Source organism: Dysidea avara, chromosome 8 (assembly GCF_963678975.1).
Source record: "Dysidea avara chromosome 8, odDysAvar1.4, whole genome shotgun sequence".
Lineage (NCBI taxonomy): Eukaryota > Metazoa > Porifera > Demospongiae > Dictyoceratida > Dysideidae > Dysidea > Dysidea avara.
Window position 1 is genome coordinate 21,901,303 of NC_089279.1, and position 19,757 is coordinate 21,921,059.

The 19,757-nt window shown below is 37.6% G+C and overlaps 1 protein-coding gene across 2 annotated transcripts; it reads left to right on the plus strand.

Moving 5' to 3' along the window:
• The first annotated feature begins 1,738 nt into the window (after positions 1-1,738).
• LOC136263980 (NACHT, LRR and PYD domains-containing protein 3-like) lies at positions 1,739-19,049 on the plus strand. Of its 2 annotated transcripts, none has more exons than XM_066058651.1 (3): positions 1,739-1,819; positions 13,653-16,589; positions 18,884-19,049. In XM_066058651.1, the coding sequence occupies exons 1-2, from the start codon at positions 1,783-1,785 to the stop codon at positions 16,586-16,588; spliced, it is 2,973 nt and encodes a 990-aa protein (XP_065914723.1). In that variant the 5' UTR covers positions 1,739-1,782; the 3' UTR covers position 16,589; positions 18,884-19,049. The 2 variants fall into 2 exon arrangements, with proteins under 2 accessions (XP_065914723.1, XP_065914722.1); XM_066058650.1 differs by lacking the exon at positions 1,739-1,819 and adding an exon at positions 4,910-5,408.
• Positions 19,050-19,757: the final 708 nt, after the last annotated feature.

Consider the following 19,757-nt stretch of genomic DNA (forward strand, 5'->3'; position numbering starts at 1 on the left):
TGCAGCTGATCTCCATAGGGTAATTTGTTTACATAGATGAACTCTCTACAGGATAGTTTCTTTGTAGCTGAACTCTCTCTGCAGTGACTTGTTTGTACCTGAATTCTCTAGAGAACTCTCTACAGGGTGCATAACTTGTTTATAGCTGAACTCTCTTCAGTGTGACTTGTAATGTTCTGAATCACAACAGCAATATATTTGTAGCTGAACTCTCTATAGGGTGACTTGCTTCTTGCTGAACTGTCTATAAGATTAACTGTTTGCAGCTGAATTCTCTACAGAATAACTTGTAATGTAATAGAATTCTACAATGGAGTAAATAAATTAGCTGAATGCTCTATTAGGGTGACTGTTCTATTAAGTATCTCGATTTCGCATTTGCTACACGGAGTTGGCTTTCGAATAATAACTCAGTGGTTTGTAATCCGATTCTTCTGTACTATTGCAAGGACTTTCTATGAAGATTATTCCAGCTATATACCGATTTACAGCTCATAGCTCTAAGCGGTTTGCCTAGTAGGCATGAAAACTAATACTTTTTTTTATTCATAAAAATCGATTGCGTAATTGTGACACAGGTTGGGTTTTGTATCATATCTCCATGGTCTTTATCTCGATTCCTTTCAAACCACCAAAAGGCACTCCTACGATGGTTACTCCATCTACATAGCAATTTTCAACTCATTCCACGAAGCGGTTTACCCTGTAGGTGTGACAACAAATCGATCTTGTTTTACGCGAATAATCGGTCATATTAAACTCACGAATCATTCATCGGATTTGCACCAAATTTGATGCTAGGATTCGCCTTTGGACTCCCATTCTGTGTGCAAAATTTCAAGGCAATCGGAGTTTTATAGCAATTTTTGCAAGTGTGCGAAAACACGAAAAAGAAGGAAAAAAAAAAAACGAAGAAAAAAAATTGAAACTTTGGCAGCTCGTATCTCGGAAATGGCTGGAGCGATTTCCTTCAAATTTGGAATGTAGACTCCCCTGGCTGGCGGGCAACTTTGTAGCAAATTTGGTTCCAATCGGATAAGGTATCACCGAGATACAAAGGTGTGAAAAGGACGTTTTCTTTCTTCCTGTCAATATACTCACGGTGTGGCGCGCCGGCTTCTTGGGCCGCACGACACACTTGCTGGAGCTGAAGAGGCCATTACAGAATATCATTTTGCTGCGGCTGGTCTTGGATTGTCAGTTAGCTTTATCAAGGCCAAGTTCATGGTGGCTGAACATGGCATAACAGAGGAAGATAAGCAACCGATAGCAACATCTGGGGGAAATGTGGAGTGTGTGTCTGAATTTTGTATATCTTGGTTCCCAGATGACATTTGATGGGAAGTTGGACACAGAGGTGGAGAAATGTATAACTGCTGCATGCATCCAGAGCGTTTGGTGTACTACGCCGTGCAGTTTTCCAAGACAGAATCCTGTAAGTTCTCACCAAGAGACTTGTGTATCAGGCATGTGTACTCAGTGTACTATTGTATGGAGGAGAGTGTTGGACATCATATAAGCGACGCCTAGTTCGTTTGAATCATTTTCACCATTGATTATTCTTGGGATAAGCAGGAAGAAGCAGTGGGAGCAGCATATCACTTCTAAAGTAACCCGTCAGATGTGGGGTGACCCTGAGACCATCAGTGAGAAACTGATTAGGCATCGGCTAGAGTGGTTAGGGCATTTAGTAAGAATGGGAGACAGCAGGACCCCCAAAAGAGCATTATTTGGGTGGTTACCCAAGAAATGCACTACATGTACTACACTTATTAATGACTGATGAGAACAATCATAGTAGACAACATACAATTGTATGGTGAGATAATTTACAATAGTCATTTTGCATTAACACATAACAAAAGCAAAAGCAAAGCCTTTGGCTATCATGCTAACATGGTCACTTACCCAGCACTGATACACCTAGCATGCAAAATGTGTGCCTATGTGTTTGTAGTGTGTGATGACAGTAAGTACAATCATGTCACAAACCTACATATTAATGTATTCATAAATATACAAAATTATGCTTAAACCCTCAGCAATGCTTAACCCTCTCTGTATTAAAAGCAATGAAACACTATAACACAGCAATCAGTAGCTACTCTAATAGAGCAATCACAGCTACAGCTGAATGTTAACTTTTGCCCTGGCAGTTTAAAGCCAGGACACTATACTCTACTACCTATAAAGGTTGTTAACAATAATCTGTGTGCTTATGGCCTTCAACCATATAAGACTAGCAGAATTTATCACAAAATTAATGACCTCACTTGTCACTAGCAATGCTGAAAGTATTGTTTAACCTGGTCTAGTTTTTTAGATCCAGGACCTATGACAGGCTGAGCAGGTGTATGTCAGTATGTGTGGTATGCATGCATGTGAATTATATTATTATATGTTAACAAATAATTACCTCACAATATTTAATGTACTGTATATATACTGACACCACAATATGCAAATTGTGTCATTACCATTATACAATAGCTAAGATGTTGTAAACGTGACCTATATATACATTGTATAATGACTGCATGACATAATGTATGGGTGAATGTGCCTGTGTAACTTACAACTAATCGTTTTCCAAGTCGTCATACTATACATTACATGAGCTGAGACGCTATAACAATATAGCTTATTGCACTAATTTAAGAATTAGCTAACTAAATTTACATTTGGTAACTGTTATTGCATAACCGACAGTATAAAAGTTACTGCTATATGAACATGTACACACAGTTCGGTATAATTTATTCAGCTGTATCTGAAATTGTTGGTATAATGAACTCTTCCAGGCAGTATAGATATATCACAGGGACAAATCCTTATATAGGAAGGGGTCAAAGCATGGGCATGTAATTTTTTAAAGTTTGTTGTTTTGCTTCCAATGAAGGTATATGAATACTATTAAGTATAAAGAATGTTCAAATGTACTGAATAGATACCAAGTGCAGTCCCTGGTTTATAAACTTTTATGGTTTAAAAATTTAATTATTTCCTTCATGTATAGATAGTGTACTGACCTATGCATGTGGACAGTATAGTCAAATAAAAAGTATGCTATAGCTTGTGAGGGGTATTTACAATGATGTACGTATGTTAAGTTACACTCTAAGGTACATATACTGTAGTTGTCGTGCAATGTGTACTGTATATTATATGCTTGCATGCATGACATGCTGTCAAAATACATTGACATGTGAACTTTTTGACCCCATGGCCCATATAACAAATTATGAATGATCAAGTTGTTAGCTACCTCTTCAACTTATTAGTCTCAGTGAACCATGCACCTCCTATAAAGAATTAAATCTCAGTATCAGCAGTCTCATAATGATTATCCATGCATGCATGCAGGCTTAGCCACCGCATTCACAACAGAGCTACATGTGTTGATAACTGTGCTGGTGGTGACTCATTGTGTGATAAACAGGGTGTCATATACATGCAGTATATCCCAGACCCAGATGATTTTAGAGATCTATATCAGATTGCTAGAAGTATGCAGCCAGGGAAGTATAGTGACTAGATAGATCAAGTGTTAAGTTCTGTGTCTAAAGCTAAATGAAGGACATTAATTTACAAATATGTATGTACATGCATTATATGGATTAAGTTAATTGCATGTACTACTATAAATACAGTAACTGAATATGATTATCAATATCATTCAACTCATTAATCTAACCAAACATATCTCTTTTGTGGTGTGGCCCTATGGCATCAAGAGTGCATACTCTCTTGGTTACATAATGTTATGATTCTAGTATTATGCAATATTGCATGTGTTGAAAAAAATTTATTTACCTATCCGTTGCTGATGTAAAAACACATGCATGCCGGGATGTCACTGTAATTTCCCATGTGTACACTAAATTTTTGATCAGTCCTTATATAAGGATGTGAGCAATTAAGGATTACTGAGGGTAAATTTTATCTTTAGTCATGAATATTATTATGGTACACATGCATGACTTGTACTACCACAGGAATATCACACGTGAGGGTTTGCCAAATGCCCCAAAAATTGTGTACAAGAGTCCCAATATTTATGTATTTCAAAAATATTACAGTATTTAGTTAGTATTTCAATACTGTTTTGCAATAAATATAAATCTTTTTACCAAAAGATACCCTTCTACATGTGCATGAGAATGAGACAGTATACAACAGGGGCCACAAGCAAGAGCATAAGTGCCCTTTGCATAATAACATCTGGCAGTCAATTACTCCATATAGCTAGCTACCCAGTCACTACCAAAGCCATTTTTGGCATGATTTAGATGCTGCGACAGTCATTAATTAAAAATACTAATTGCCACCATATAACTCTTATATCATATCCATGCATATGCACCTGGACAGAAATGAAAATATTCTATTGTGCAAACAATTGTAGATTTTAGTAAATATTTAATGCAGATAGTATACGAGAGTTCCAAGTCGATCGTGTGGTGACGCATCGGTCACATGACATTCTGTCTACCCCATTTTGGAGCTTGTGGTTTGCTTTTCTCTACAAAAAAAAGCAAATTATGCTGTTGTAGATCTGTGTGTTGTCGGATATAGTTCAAGTCATTGGCCCTGAAGCTATTGATGAGCTGGTAGCTTAATAGCTGCCTGTGTCCAGCCAAGTGCTGAGCAGATCATATAAATTAACGCTCATGCATAGTTATATAATCATTACTGACATGAACACTGGAACATGCAAGGCACACACAACATGTATACATAGCTAGTTGCTATAATACCTGGCTGGCATTTTGTCAGCTATTTCAGGCATATATGTGACAATGCTTCAAGTGTCATGTGTAGTACCTTTTACATATAAATGCGGCTGACACCATATATGGTATTTTGAAAGCAGCTCATGCAGCCGTTTAATTTCCAATTAGCAATTTGACAACATCCCAGCGATCCGCGGCACGATAGTGATTATTTATAGTTGTAACTATTGCTTTAGGATTATTAGCTATATGCTTTGTGAACTTGATAACGGAAAGAAGAAGAGCCAATCCTACTGATCCTGTGGACCGATTAACCGCTATCAATCTACGGCATGGATCATAGTGCCGATGGCAAATATCGAAGAGTGTTTCAACAATATTACGCTAGGTTGTGTGCTGTACTACCTGCACATGAAATGCTTCCTAGTCTCTTGAGCAGTGAAATAATCACGATGGACGAAATGGAAGAAATCGAAGCTAAAGAGACGTCATCCTTGAAGGCACATGCGTTGCTGAAGGGACCTGTTTGGAGAGCAATAAATGGTGGTTTTCCTGATACGTTCGTCAGGCTGTTATGTCTGATGCGTTTACTGCACGTTCGTTCGTGTGAAGAATTATTCGAAGAAATTTGTGATAGCCTGAGCATCTCTAGTAAAACGATTTCAGAGGCATCACGTGAGTACCAATGTTGAGACGTATATGTATTTAAAACTATGTCACTGCATACAGCAGTGGCGGATCTAGGATTTTTAAAAGGGGGGCTTCTGAAAGTTGGTATATAGCTGAAAAATAAGGCATATGAGGACAATTCTCCAGAAATTTTTGAGATTTAGAAGGTATGAAATTGGACTTTAGACTACTTTTAGTTAACAATTACAATAAATCCAATGCTTTAAACTGTATTATTACTATTGCTAACCATAGGGCAAAAGTTGTGACTATGCTGTAGTAGTTAGTTGACTGCTCTATTAGAGTATCTTGATCATTTTTAATGCAGTAGGAGGTGAAAATTCAAGAGTTGCTGAGGGTTGAATAGCTATAAATGGTGTTAGTTAAGATGCATGTTACTGAAATACAGTGGTATATAGTTGTTTGCTATGACAAATTGTCAATACAACAATAGCAGGCTAGTAAGACTGCCATTGACCTAAAATTAAAAGGGGGTTTCTGTTGAAACCACAGAAACCCATCTGGTGAAACCACAGAAACCCATCTGGATCCGCTACTGTACAGTATTTCAAGACCTTATTCTACCATAGATATTATATAATATCTACGATTAAAATATCTATGATTCTACAGGCTTTAGCTTGTGGATCCTAGCACTTCCAAATGGGAGCAGTGCTCATCAATTAAGAAATTATAAGATAAGCATGCATCCCCTTGGCTTGAGGAATAGGGTGCCTGGTTTGTGTAGTGTTGCATGCATGGCTGGACTGTTTGCTAGTTTTCTCTTTGTCACAGGGTCATAGATAATCTCAATAATTAGCTATATATCATGATTGTGTAGCTATTGGGGGAAACAGTAGCAATTCTAGAGCTGACATACACAGCATGAAAGTTGTTGCATGGCTATATAAAATTTCAAGAAGATCTGGGGGTGCAAACCATGCAACCCCAGAAACTGTATAGAATTTTTGCAATTTAAAGCTGGGCTTTAAAATGGCTAAAAAGTGATGCTAAAATCCTAACTTTACTGCAACATTTCTCCCCAAAATTTCAAACCTTAAAAATTGCCAGTGCCCCCCCCCCCCCACTAAATTGCCTATGGGTAAGCCGTTCTCTTCCTACCCAATAACTAGTATATAGGAGAAAAAAGAGGTCTGTCCACATGAGACTAGGTCTATAGTTCAAAAAAACTTCCACAATATAAAGCTGAAAGGTTGTCTGTCCATCATGGTGCTTATTCACCAGTCTCTACATGTACATTGTCATATTTCATGCTTGCACTCATTATTTGGTTACTTTTAGATTTTTATTATATACTTTTGCATGTTTTCATTTGTCTTCTACAGCATGTTGAAGCCAGCATATAAAAAGCTAGAATCTTGCTGGTAGTGATATATACCATATTTACTTGGTTAAACGCTGGCATTTATTACCTTAGTTCATAAAATTGATGCAGCAACTAATCAAATTTGTCCACCACTCGATACTCGAAAATGATGTTGGAGCCCTTATTTTCAAAATCAATTGTGGCACCACTCAAATGTGGTTACCATTGAAGGTACGGCATTTAACCAAGTAAATATGGTACTTTTGTGCAATTTTACTTGTTGGTGTACGAGGTCCTTTGCCTTTTGTGTATGCCCTCCAAAGCCTGACTATAAGTATAGATAAGAGCAAACAAGTATGTACATCAGTAAGGATTCAGCACTATATAATAAACTAGGGCTGTATCGATACCAATATTATTATATCAGTATCAGTACTGATATTACGAGTATCAGTATTGGTCAATTGCAAGGTCTACAGTATACAGATATTTCATTCAAGTTATATGTACTATTAAAAGTAGTATTACTGAGTACCATCAAGGGTAAATAATGGAGAATTTACTCTTGGTACCATGAAAAGTGCTTTACTTGCCAAAGATACTTAGCTGTCAATGGTGAAGTTATTAGACAACATGAGTTGGCCTGGGTTCAAATCCCCGGAAGTTTTTTTCATTTTCTGAGGGTTTGTGCACCACTTTTTTGGTTTTTTGGTGGTTGATTTTTTTTTCTGTAATTTGTACTGACAAAAACAGACAAGTTTGGATAAAAAACCTTTTGTGAACAGTCATAAGTACCAACAAACTAGGATTACATTGTTGAAAAGCATATGAATTGTAGTAATTTAAGACAGCCTTAGTGATCATGCTACATACTCTATTATGCTGTAATGCATGTCAGTTTGACTTTGAAGTATTGGCTGTGTATATAATATCGGTTCATTAAAACCTTAGGCAATAAATACTGGATATCAGTATCAGGTGTAAAATGGGGTATTGGTACAGCCCTACTATATACACCCAAACTGATATCACAGCAAAGCCATATTGTGAGGAAGTTGTTGAACAAAGTCATTGGGGGTTATTCAGCTGTATTAGTTTTTATGATAATGTACCAGAACCCATTTAACTATGGCCGTATTCAATAATACTAATATTAACAATCAATGAAACAACAGATAAATCATACAATCATATAATTATACACCATGTGTGTCCAGGCGCCTGCCTACAGTCAGCCATATTAAGTCTGTCACGTGTCCTCCCGTGCCCCCACATCCCTCTTCCTAAATCTTATAGGAGGTCTTGTTTGAGTACCGGTTCTAGATCTGGTTAGTATTGGACTTCTGGGAGTCAAACTAGTAGTGGTGGGAGCAGGTGTCTGTTCTTGTGATTGCCGAGTTCTGTCAGGTACTACTGTCAAGTGTTGTCGATTTCTCCTCACATTTCCAGTGTCCGTTTGAACTACATAAGATCGAGGAGTTTCACTTCTAGAAATCATTTGACCAGGAACTTGTCTCTCTTCAGTAGTAACCCAAACTTCAGTGTCATTTGGTAGAGGAGGCAGTGAGTGTGTTCGGAGCAGACGGTCATAATTGTTCTTTTGACTCATCTTAAACTCTTTGTCACACTGTCTGAATTTCTGATAATCAGGCAGTTGTAGCACCAACAGATCTTTCACCATAGGTACATTAGTCTTTGCCCTCCTCCCCATCAGCAATTGAGAAGGGCTGTATCCACACCATGGTAATGGCGTTGACCGATAAACTAAAAGTGCAAGGTGTGGGTCATCTGCCTTAGTTAGCAGTCCCTTGACAGTCTGGACCATATGTTCAGCCAGTCCATTTCCCTATGGGTAGTATGGGCTGCTTGTTGTATGACAGCTTTGAAAATTCGTCAAACTCTTTGGAAGCATATTGTGGTCCATTGTCACTAATAAATTCTGTGGGAATGTCGTGTCTTGAAAAGGTTGATTTAAGTTCAGATATGACACTGAAAGATGTTGTGAATGACAGTTTAGAAATCTCGACAAAACATGAAAAATAATCTACAACTAACAGATAGTGAGTACCTTTCAGTTCGAAGAGGTCTGATCCAAGTTTCTGCCATGGATGATCTGGCAGTGACGTAGCTATCATTGGTTCTTTGTGAGGACTTTGATGTTGGGCACAAACAGGACACTGTTCGATGAGTGTTTGGATCTCTATTGATATCTTAGGCCACCACACTGAGGATTGGGCCCTCAGTCTGCATCTATGGATTCCTTGATGACCTGCATGTAATTTTATCAGAGTCTCTTGTTGTAAGGAAGTTGGAACTACAATACGTTGGTTGAACAGTAATAGACCATCTTTAAAAGTCAAAGCTTCTCTCACATTCCAATATGGCTTCAGTTGTGAGCTGATGTGGTGTTTTGAAGGCCAACCTTCTTGGCAATGATGTATCACCTGAGAACATATAGGAAAGTGCAGCCAATTAGGTAGTCAAAGAATTTGTTGCAAGCCCAGGTAGCTGCCAACGCTTCTTTCTCTATTTGAGCGTAATGACATTCAGTGGCGGACATCGTACGTGAAGCAAAGGCTACAGGTTTCCATACATCATCATTCTTCTACAGTAACACTGCAACCAAGATGCATCTGCCGATACCTTGGTGTCGGCCTTGGAATCATAATGAGTCAGTACTGTAGATTTAGTAATCTCAGACTTCAGATGAACGAATGCTGATTCTTGTGGATGGTCCCAGTGCCATTAACTGTTCTTACTAAGCAATTCCCTCATTGGCTGTGTAAGTTCTGCTAATCTAGGGGAAAATTTGCCTAGCTGGTTGGCCATACCCAGTATGCGTCATAGTTCTGTGATGTTTGAAGGTGGCTTCATGTTGACAATTGTTGAAACTTTCTGGGGATCTGCCCATATACCATCTTTGTCTATAACATGTCCCAAGTACTTCACACGGTCCTTCAAAAACTCACACTTGCTGATATTCAGGATTACACCAGCAGCCTCTAGTCTCTGCATCACTGCGTGTAATCGCTCATCATGTTGCTGCCTGTTAGTAGCAAATACTAAGACATCATCAACTAAACAGGCCACATCTTGTAGATTTTGAAGTAAGAAATTCATGTGTTTTTGGAACAGTTCAGGTGCACTTGATATGCCGAAGGGTAACTTGTTGAAACAGTATCTCCCGAATGGTGTCAGGAAGGTGGTCAAATGACGTGACTATTTGGCAAGAGGGATTTGCCAAAATCCACTATTGGCACCTAACTTAGTAAAGCAGGTTGCTCCAGCAAGCAGGGCTAATGTCTCATCCACCTTAGGAAGTGAGTGAATTTCCCTAATAACACTCTCATTTAATGCCTTCAGATGCAGACAGAGCCATTGATCTTGGCACCATTCCCGTGCACCATTGGGTAGGTTCGTCAACTTGAGAGATAACCCCTAACTGCTCCATTCTAGTAAGCTCTGCTTGTACCTGTTCTCTCAAAGGTATGGGGACATTGCGTGCAACATGTATAGCACAGGGGTAGCATCGGGTCTAAGTTTAATTGTGTATTCCCCTTGCATGGTACCAAGTCCTGCAAACACTTTACGGTAGGTTTGTTGTAAATGTGAACTATAGTTATCACTCACCTCTGCTACTCTGACAATCATTTTGAGTGCAAGGATAGCTGGTAGTCCCAACAGGTTATGGTTGAGATTTCTGACAATGTAAACTGATTGCTGTGAACATCTCTGATTGTACGTCAATGTTGCTGTAAACTCTCCTAGGACTTGCAGCTTGTGTTGTGCTGGGCCAACTAAGGACCTTGTGGGTTTCTGTAAACTGATGTTGTCCAAACTCTTGTAAACTGTTTCTGATATTGCAGTCACTTCGGCACCTGTGTCAAGTTTGAAAACTACTTCCTGTTGATTCACCTTCAATGTAGCTGTCCAAACTGCTTTGTTTCCAGTGTGAATCACATCTAGAAATGTTGTCAAATCATAAGTGGAATGTGTGGAATCTGCTGAGGTAAAAGTGTCAACGTCCACACTGTGCTGGCTTGCTTTGTCCTTGGAGAAACACTGTGAACCAAAGTTCCCTCTCTTTTGACATTTGAAACAGGTCGCATCTTTAGCTGGACACTTGTCTCTGCTATGACTGCCTTTTCCACACCGACTACAGGCCTTATGTTCTGGTGTGTTGCCACTCAGATTCTTACGTGACTTTCCTGGAGGTTTTTGTGATCTGGCTGACTTCATACTACCTAACTGATCTTCAGCAGTGGGTTTATGTAGAACTGACTGTTGAGAACGGACGGCTTCTCATTGTCTGATCGCTGTCATAGCCTTTGCTAACGTTAGTTCAGAGTCCATTTGCAGTCTTTCCGAAAGAGAGCTGTCAACAATGCCAACAATTAGACGATTGCGGATGAGCTCGTCTTTGAGGTTCCCATAATCGCAATTTTCAGCTAAGTCAAATAAGGCTGCAATAAACTGTTCAGCAGTCTCTCCCTCTTGCTGACAACGACGGTTAAACTTGGCCCACTCGAAAATTGTGTTCTTCCTCACCTTAAAAAAGGAATCGAACTTGGCTAATACGGTGGAATATTTCTTCCTTTCTTCTTCCATAACGTTCGTAGGGTCTAAAACACTCTCTGCTTCTGGGCCAATACAGTACAAGAGCATACTGACTTGTCGAGCTTCGCCTGTTTCTGAAAGGCCTGAAGCATGCGGAACTGTTCAAAGCGCTTCTTTCCGCTGGGCCAGCTGTCTGGATTCTTGAAGTTAAAATTCTTCGGTGTCCGTACTTGAATGTTCGCCATTCCACTCTGTCACCATGTGGTATTCAATAATACTAATATTAACAATCAATGAAACAACAGATAAATCATACAATCATATAATCATACACCATGGTCCAGGCACCTGCACTACAGTCAGCCATATTAAGTCCATCACGTGTCCTCCCGTGCCCTCACATTTTTAAGAATTCCTACTATCTAGTACATATATGGAATCATCTGAAGGTTTATAAATTGCAATTTCCTGCATGAATCTTTTTTTAGCTGGTCCTTATCCAGTGGGGGTGCACTGTCAGCAAGTGCACTCCTCCCCTTTCCACTCTTAACCCTACAGTGTACATTATAGAGCCATTTACAATACTTGAACATGCATCCAAAGTAGCTCAATGATGGCATGGACTCAAAAAGGGGAGAGGGCACAAAGGGAATGTGCCCATTTCCCACCTGTACCCATATTTTGCACCTTAACAAAACAGTCAATGTATACAATTATAATAGATTTCCAAGTGTTTCCCATTTATAAAAATTATCTGGGAAGCTAAATGTGCATGCCCATGGTATGATGCTGCTTATGCAAGTTTTTATACTGAGCAGTACATGTGGCTGTTCATTGGATACCATAATTATAATGCATTAGGGTAATGGAAATCACCTCTGTCACTTATTTCTATATACACTCATGTTTAATGAAGGCCCCTCGGTGTAATTTTTATAGTAGTAATAGATCTATCACAGTCAAGCTGGGTTAGCACAGAGTAACAAAAGTCACATCTGGGTCATAACATACAGTACACATGCACACAAACATACATATCACGGCAAAACACATGTATGGATACTAAAAAATACTGACTGATACTAACTCTGTCTTTATTGAATTTTACTCAGTATCACTCTTGGAACAATTTTTTTCAAGTAAAGCTTAGCCAGAGGTAAAACTAGATTGCTAGTCATAGTAGTAGACTATTAGTATGCAAATTTTGATAGAATTTGAATAATGGTCTCAAGATGGTCCCAAGATGGAGCAATACTGAATAAAATAAGGAGTTAGTATCAGTCAGTATTATTTAGTATCCATACATGAGTTTTGCTGTGTATATAATGCATACATATGTATTGCATCCACAGAGTAGCTAGCTTGTTCACCATAAGCAACAACCTAACAGGGAACTAGAAATCAGGCTATTTTGCTTTTTTCCACCTACTGTTTTTTGTTTCCAGCAATTCTATTATTCTTCACCTAATATGCTCATAGCTACAATTTTACTTTTAAAAGTATTTAAATTGCTCTTACCATGCAATATGCAGCAAGAAGCTAGCTACAGGGTATATATTGCTTAACATAATTATATGACTGTTCTATTAGGGTATCTTGATTACCACATGCTCTTCTCTGATCATTTTATTGCATGTTAGAGTATCTCATTCTTTTGTGCAAAATTATGTACCTTAGTGTCAACTTCACAAAAATTGCACCAATTGTAAATGCTAATTCTATAGTGTTAGATTCTTACTTAGTTATTAATTTTTGTGAATTTTGTGTTGACTCGGTGTACAGGCAGTTCTTTTACTAGTATTTACTAATACTAATCATGCCACCATAATGCTCATTGCTTTTACCCATCTATATTATACAAAAAAAATTGCCAGCAAAATCACTTCTGCATGGTCGTAATTTATGAGATAGCAGCTCTTCACACCTTTATTGCCAGTGCCAGACTAAGTATCAGAATAAAGCTATCACCCCTCATTTTTAGGTGCTTATTTAGTAACTATAGCTATGTCTTGTTAGGTTAGCTATAAGGGTATGTGCCCCATATAGTTGACCCCCCCTCCCAAAGAAAAAAAAAGCAAGAGCAGCAATGGAATTATTTTGACTTGACTTCAAAGTACCTGAAAGCAATTTCTAATGCACTTTTTGCACTATTGCTCAACACTCAGTCATCTATGCACAATACAGATATGAGCTATTTAGTTATCTGAACACTGATTTTCAGTGAGTTGAAAGTCCTCTATAATTGAGGTTCTATTGTATAAAGCTAGTAGTGGTCAGTATGTGTATTACAGTGCAACCTCAGAGTAATGTGTACTCTTACTCTCTTAGCTTTGTACATTTGATAAAATTATTTATTCTTTTACTAGGTAAACTACCATCACACTACCCGAATTCAAATGATTGTATGTCGAATTATCGTCAGCAGTTACAAGATAAATACAAGTCACTACAATTAATTTCTCCAGATGAACTGCTACAGTGTAGATCTTCAGAATATGTAAATCTGAAATTAACATTAATTGATAAAAGAACAAAAAGAAGCAGAGAAGAGTTGGTATCTGGTTTACTGAACAGTGTTATGAGGAGTAGCAAACACAAACAACCATCACAAGAGAGTGCATTGACCCTCGCTGATCTTCTAGATGTTAAACAAGAGGAGAAGAAAGTAATTCTTATCGAAGGAGGGCCAGGGATGGGGAAGAGTACATTAGCCATAAAAATGTGTAAGTGTTGGGCAGATGGAGAACTACTAAAAGAATATGATGCAGTGGTTTTGTTGTCTTTACGAGACACTGAGATACAAGCAGCCAAAACTATTAAAGATGTTTTATTAATTGTGGATGATGAGCTAAGGGATCAAGTGTACAAAGAAATCATTAAACGGAATGGAGATAATATCTGTTTTCTATTTGAGGGATTTGATGAACTTCCTGATGGGTTACAAAAGGCATCAATCTTTACAAAGTTGATGGATAAGCTTCCAAAATGTACAATGATATACACATCCCGCCCTGAAGTTTGTGAAAAACTACGACAACTTGCTACCCGCAGAGTTGAGATACGTGGGTTTAAAGAAGAGCAAGTGTATGACTACATATCGAATGCATTTGAGAATGAAGAAGATGGAAAAGAGAAGGCTTCAAAGCTATCCTCGCTTGTGAAAAATAATCTGTTCATCAGGAGCATTCTGTATGTACCAATAAACATTGCAATAATCTGTCACCTCTTCCTGTTGAATCTATCATTACCAGAAACACTAACTGAATTATACATATTACTTTGTAAAAATCTAATCCTTCGACAAGTTAACAAATACAATATGGAGGAAATTGACTACATAGATTCTTTACAAGAGTTACCAATACCATATAATAAACACTTTTACAAGCTTTGTGAAATTTCTTACAAAGGTAGTGAAAATGACAAAATTGTGTTTTCTAGTCATGAGCTAAAGAAGTATGGTATGGACCTCAACAAGATGAATGGATTAGGACTGCTACACATCGCTCCAAGTACATCAGTCCATGGTAGAGAAAAGAGTTGCAATTTTCTACATTTAACAATACAGGAGTTTTGTTCAGCATTCTATATTTCTATGTTACCTTCTCAAGAGCAGTATCGGTGTTTTAAGATGTATCAATTCAATTGCAGGTTTAAGGTTATCTGGAGATTCTATGCTGGTATTACTGGATTGAATAACACAGAAATATTCCATTGTATGCTTCCTTCCAAGTCAGTCATATCAAGATACAGAAGTAGAAGAATTGTGGATATGTTGCATCTTTTATATGAGGCTCACAACGATGAATTGCTCCAACTATTAGGAGACCATCTTGACAGTAACATTGACCTATCACTTTGTAAGCTAGATGAGATTAGCTGCAGTGCTTTAGGCTATCTGTTAGAAAGATATAGCAGTCCACTGAAACTAGTTGATGTAAGTGGGTGTGATGTTGGTGATCAAGGTTGTAGGATATTGTTAAAATCATTAATGTCACGCAGTAATTCCTCTCAGCTTGACTTGAGAATGAGAAGCAACAATATCACCGATGTTTCTAATTCACAGATTGCTTCACTATTATCACCAAATTATCCCATTATGAAACTTGATATTGGCGACAATAAGTTAAGCGTTCATTGGAATATATTTCAATTGCTACAATACAATCCATTCATGAAAGAATTACAATTGCAGTACTCATTGTTGCGATCATCAGATATGAAGTTACTGGGTGAAATACTAACCATTAACAAGACCCTCGCTATTCTGGATATCAGTCATGATGAAATAGGACCTGGTGAGTACCAGTATCTAGCTGGCTGCAGGAACACTTCTCTTAGTAAGTTAATAATCTGTGATTGTCAGTTAGGCGTTAAAGGAACAGATAAAATCGGTGAACTGCTTCACTACAGCAAATCTATTACATCTGCATACCTGTGTAGTAACAATATTGGTGACAATGGTGTGCAGAAGTTGGTAGAACAATTGAGAAGTAACACGACCCTTGAATATCTGGGCTTGTACAATAATGGAATTACTGCTATAGGAGCAAAACACCTTAAAGGACTGTTAAACATGCGTCACTCAGCTCTCAATAGTATTGATATATCATATAATCCATTAGGAGATGAAGGAGTTGACGCTATCTTACAATCACTACCAAATATGATGGAACATGTAGGGTTGCACCACACAGAAATGACCTCATGTTGTGCTTCCCTGCCTTCAGCACTGCATAGGGTAAAGTCTATTAGTTTTACTGTACCTAAAGAATGTGGTATGATCAGTGATAGTTTAGCAAGCACTTGTTCATTGGAATGCATTGAACTGTGTAATGGAAGTGATGCAGCATACCACACACTGATTGGTGGCATTAGTAGAAACAAAAGCATTAACAAACTGGTGTTTAAATGGGGCTACTTTCACTATCATACCATGTCAAGTGTAGTACAAGCTGCAAAGTTCAACAAGGCAATCACAGAATTAATCTTCTCAAATGTAGACATCTGTTCCTGTGACTGTGTACTGTTGGTAGAAATGTTAGCAGTAGAAAACACTTCTGTAGAAAAACTAATGATTTGGCCATCCTCTGATAACAGGTTGCACCAATCTACAGTACTACATATTGTGGAGCAATTAAAACAAAACTGTACACTGAACTTGTTACAGTTGGCTACAACATGTGAAGTGTATTATGATGATACATTCATGAGAGACTTGGAGAAGTTAACCGAACAATGTAATAAGAACAGACAGATCCATGGGGTAGCTACTCAGCTGCAAGTAAAGTTACATTACTGAGGTGTGTCTTTTTTTTTTAATTAAGCACATACGTAAAGTAGCTTGCATGTACAGTGCACCAAGGTGGTTACAAACATTAGTGGTGAAAAACATTGGCGAATTTGGTGAATTGAACTATGATTCGCAAAACTTTTACCCCCAAAATTTATCAAATAATGTTTTACTGTAGAATGACTATCTGTGCATGTGATCAGTGCACACAAACATGCAGGTTTGCAGAATGTTTGCAACAAAACTGCATGTAAAGTGCCAACCAAAAAACGTGATCCATCAATTTTGAAATGCATTACCACAACTTTGATAGGTCATGTTTAGGTGACTTTGAATTCCTGTACATGTATTGCAAAGATTCCACAATTCTCTGTAACTGTATCAGTATTTGTATAATTATAATAGGATGGATGGCTGTGGTATTCGGGATTAATGGTGCAAGCATTGTAAACAGGGAGGAGTAAAATAGTGTGAGGCGAAGTGAAGCACTATTTCCTTCCTGTTTACTATGTGAGAACTATTAATCCCGAATACCACAGCCATCCGTCCTATTGCAAATTAATCCGACAACCATAGCAACTGTTGCTAGGCAACAGAAAAATAAAAAATAACCACTGCAAAAGACCAATCACACTTAGCAACCATAGTTATGGTCTCTTACCTTAGCAACAGTTACCTAGCGACCGTTGCTAAGCGACCATATTGTTGCTATGCCATGGGGAACACTAGTTGTCAAGTTGGACATTTACTTCTAATAGGAACACACCACACTATTTTAGTCAATCAAATTAGTATTACACTTATTTGTCAAGGTACCTTGACAAATAAGTGTAATACTAATTCTGTTGGCTAATTGCTTGACGTATTTCAATATACTATGTCAAGCTGCTATTGAGAGTATTATACTGTAACACATTCACTTGTTGGATTAAAGTACAAACGTGATGTTTCTGCTTTGCCTTCAGCAAGTCTGCCAGAGCAACTCGAAACTGCAGTTAAGTTCTTTTCCTACAGCAGGTGTTACTCATGACGTGTACACCAGTGAGATGCCATGCCATCACATGCACAATACAGTATATATCTGCTCTTTAAGCTCAACACCAGTTTACAGAGAAATTACAAAGATTTACTGTCCTGCTTGTAACGATGATACTCGAGGATTTCTACAACAGCATACATGGATTTGCCAAGGTTTTTCCTCACCAATCTCCTATAGCTATTAGCCAAAGTTTTTTTTCGCCAATGCAAGCAGTTCGCCAAAGTTTTACACCATTAAAATTTTGCACTATACAGTATACCCCAAAGATGTATGATGATAATTATATTGATCAGAAACTAGCCTTGCATTGACAGTATTACTCTAATACAACAGAGCTTAATGAACAGTTTAGCCACAGCAAGTCCATTTGTGCTCTTATTATGTAGAACTGTCTTAATAAATGTCAGTGTAGCTATAATGGTGATAAAAAATGAAATCATAAACAAAAACTATAAATGTTGCCGGTGTGCTAGGCTTTAAAGGATTTTACATGCATATTGTAGTTTTAGAATGGAACATGCTGATGTGCATATTTCTTTAGCAATCTCTATTTCCCATAATTACACTATAATGTACATGTAGTTCTATACACAAGTTACAGATATTCAGCGCTAGAGAAGCTTTGTAGCAAACGTTCAAGGAAGTCTTCACTTAGGCTTTTCATGTTGCAAAACCTGTGCAGCTAACTTTCTTCATGACAAAAATTAATAAATTATACCTAAACATTAACCAATAATTTTACATTCTATTTAGTAAGCACAATAATATAAGATGTGTACTGGAGCTCAAAAACAGGGCAACCTATTACCTGTCTATGATCTCTATTCGGACTCAATGGATATGGCAGAGAGAGACTATACATGAAAAAAAAAATTTAAGTTCAAGGAATCAGGAATGGATCAGATAAGCACACACTACTGGAGAGGAAGCTACTATATCCAATTAGCAATATACATGAGATTGTACATGTAGCAGTAATTTCTCTATAGTGTACTCATCAGACTAATGCTAATTATATACTATCACCATCAGACAAGGTAGCTATGTATTATATCCATCGAGACCAAAAATAGAGATCTGTGACGATGTCAAGCAATTGCAATAGGCTTTAGTATGTTTGACATACTCCATGAACGGTGTACTTGTTTGACTCCTGTTCATTTGTTTAATGGCAATTTCTATTTCCCATATTTTAATTATTTTTACACTAGTTTACAGTTTTTATTCATACCAGCACCACAAAATAATATTAGTACTTGTTGCAGGGATCACATGCAGTTACGGGATGAAACTACCATGGAGGTTATGATTTGATTATGATTACAAGATCACTCATTTATAACTCAGCACGTGCACATGTATATTGCAAATACAATTTTATTTTTATGTGTGTACATGTATACATAAAAATAATTATATATTGTGATCAGAGGTCACTTGAAGGAGATTAATAGTACAGTACAGGTTGGAAATCCATGATCACGACACTATTAAAAAGAATGTCATGCACCTTTCTATATGGATGGTGTACCATAGTTCATATGCTGCAGCTGTCCTACAGAGCTAGTAAAATTTCTTAGTCCAAATTTCACATTTTAGTGACTGAACTTTAACACTGCACATAATATTATTGCAAGGGTGAATATATTTTGTAAAGGTAATTTGGGTATTTCAACTGTTCGCAGATCAGTGAATCTAATTTAGTTTGAGAAGTGTTTTTGTTTTGACAGTAGCTTGGGTATTCCCTTTCCAAGTGCTTGGCTGCTGAGGTTTGGCACTTTTATCTTTAATTAATGCACACTCTGTTGTGGATTCCAGTTGGGTGAGTAATTCTAAGTATATTTTTCACAATGACATAACAAACCAGTAGAAACATGTTACTCTAGAAATGACCCAATTTAAATTGGACGTTAATAGTAAAACTGTGGATGCTTATAAAATTTATGTGGTCATAGAAATTGCATGATGCATGTAGCTATAGCTATACACCAGTGTAAAGGACTGCCAATGAATATTCAACATCAATCACACTTTGGTTGACATTTTTAATTTTCTAGCTAAGTTAGCACTTAATAATAGGGCTCTCTATGCTGCTACTGCTGTTGTTGCTGCTCCTTTACATTTTGAATTGTCCCCATC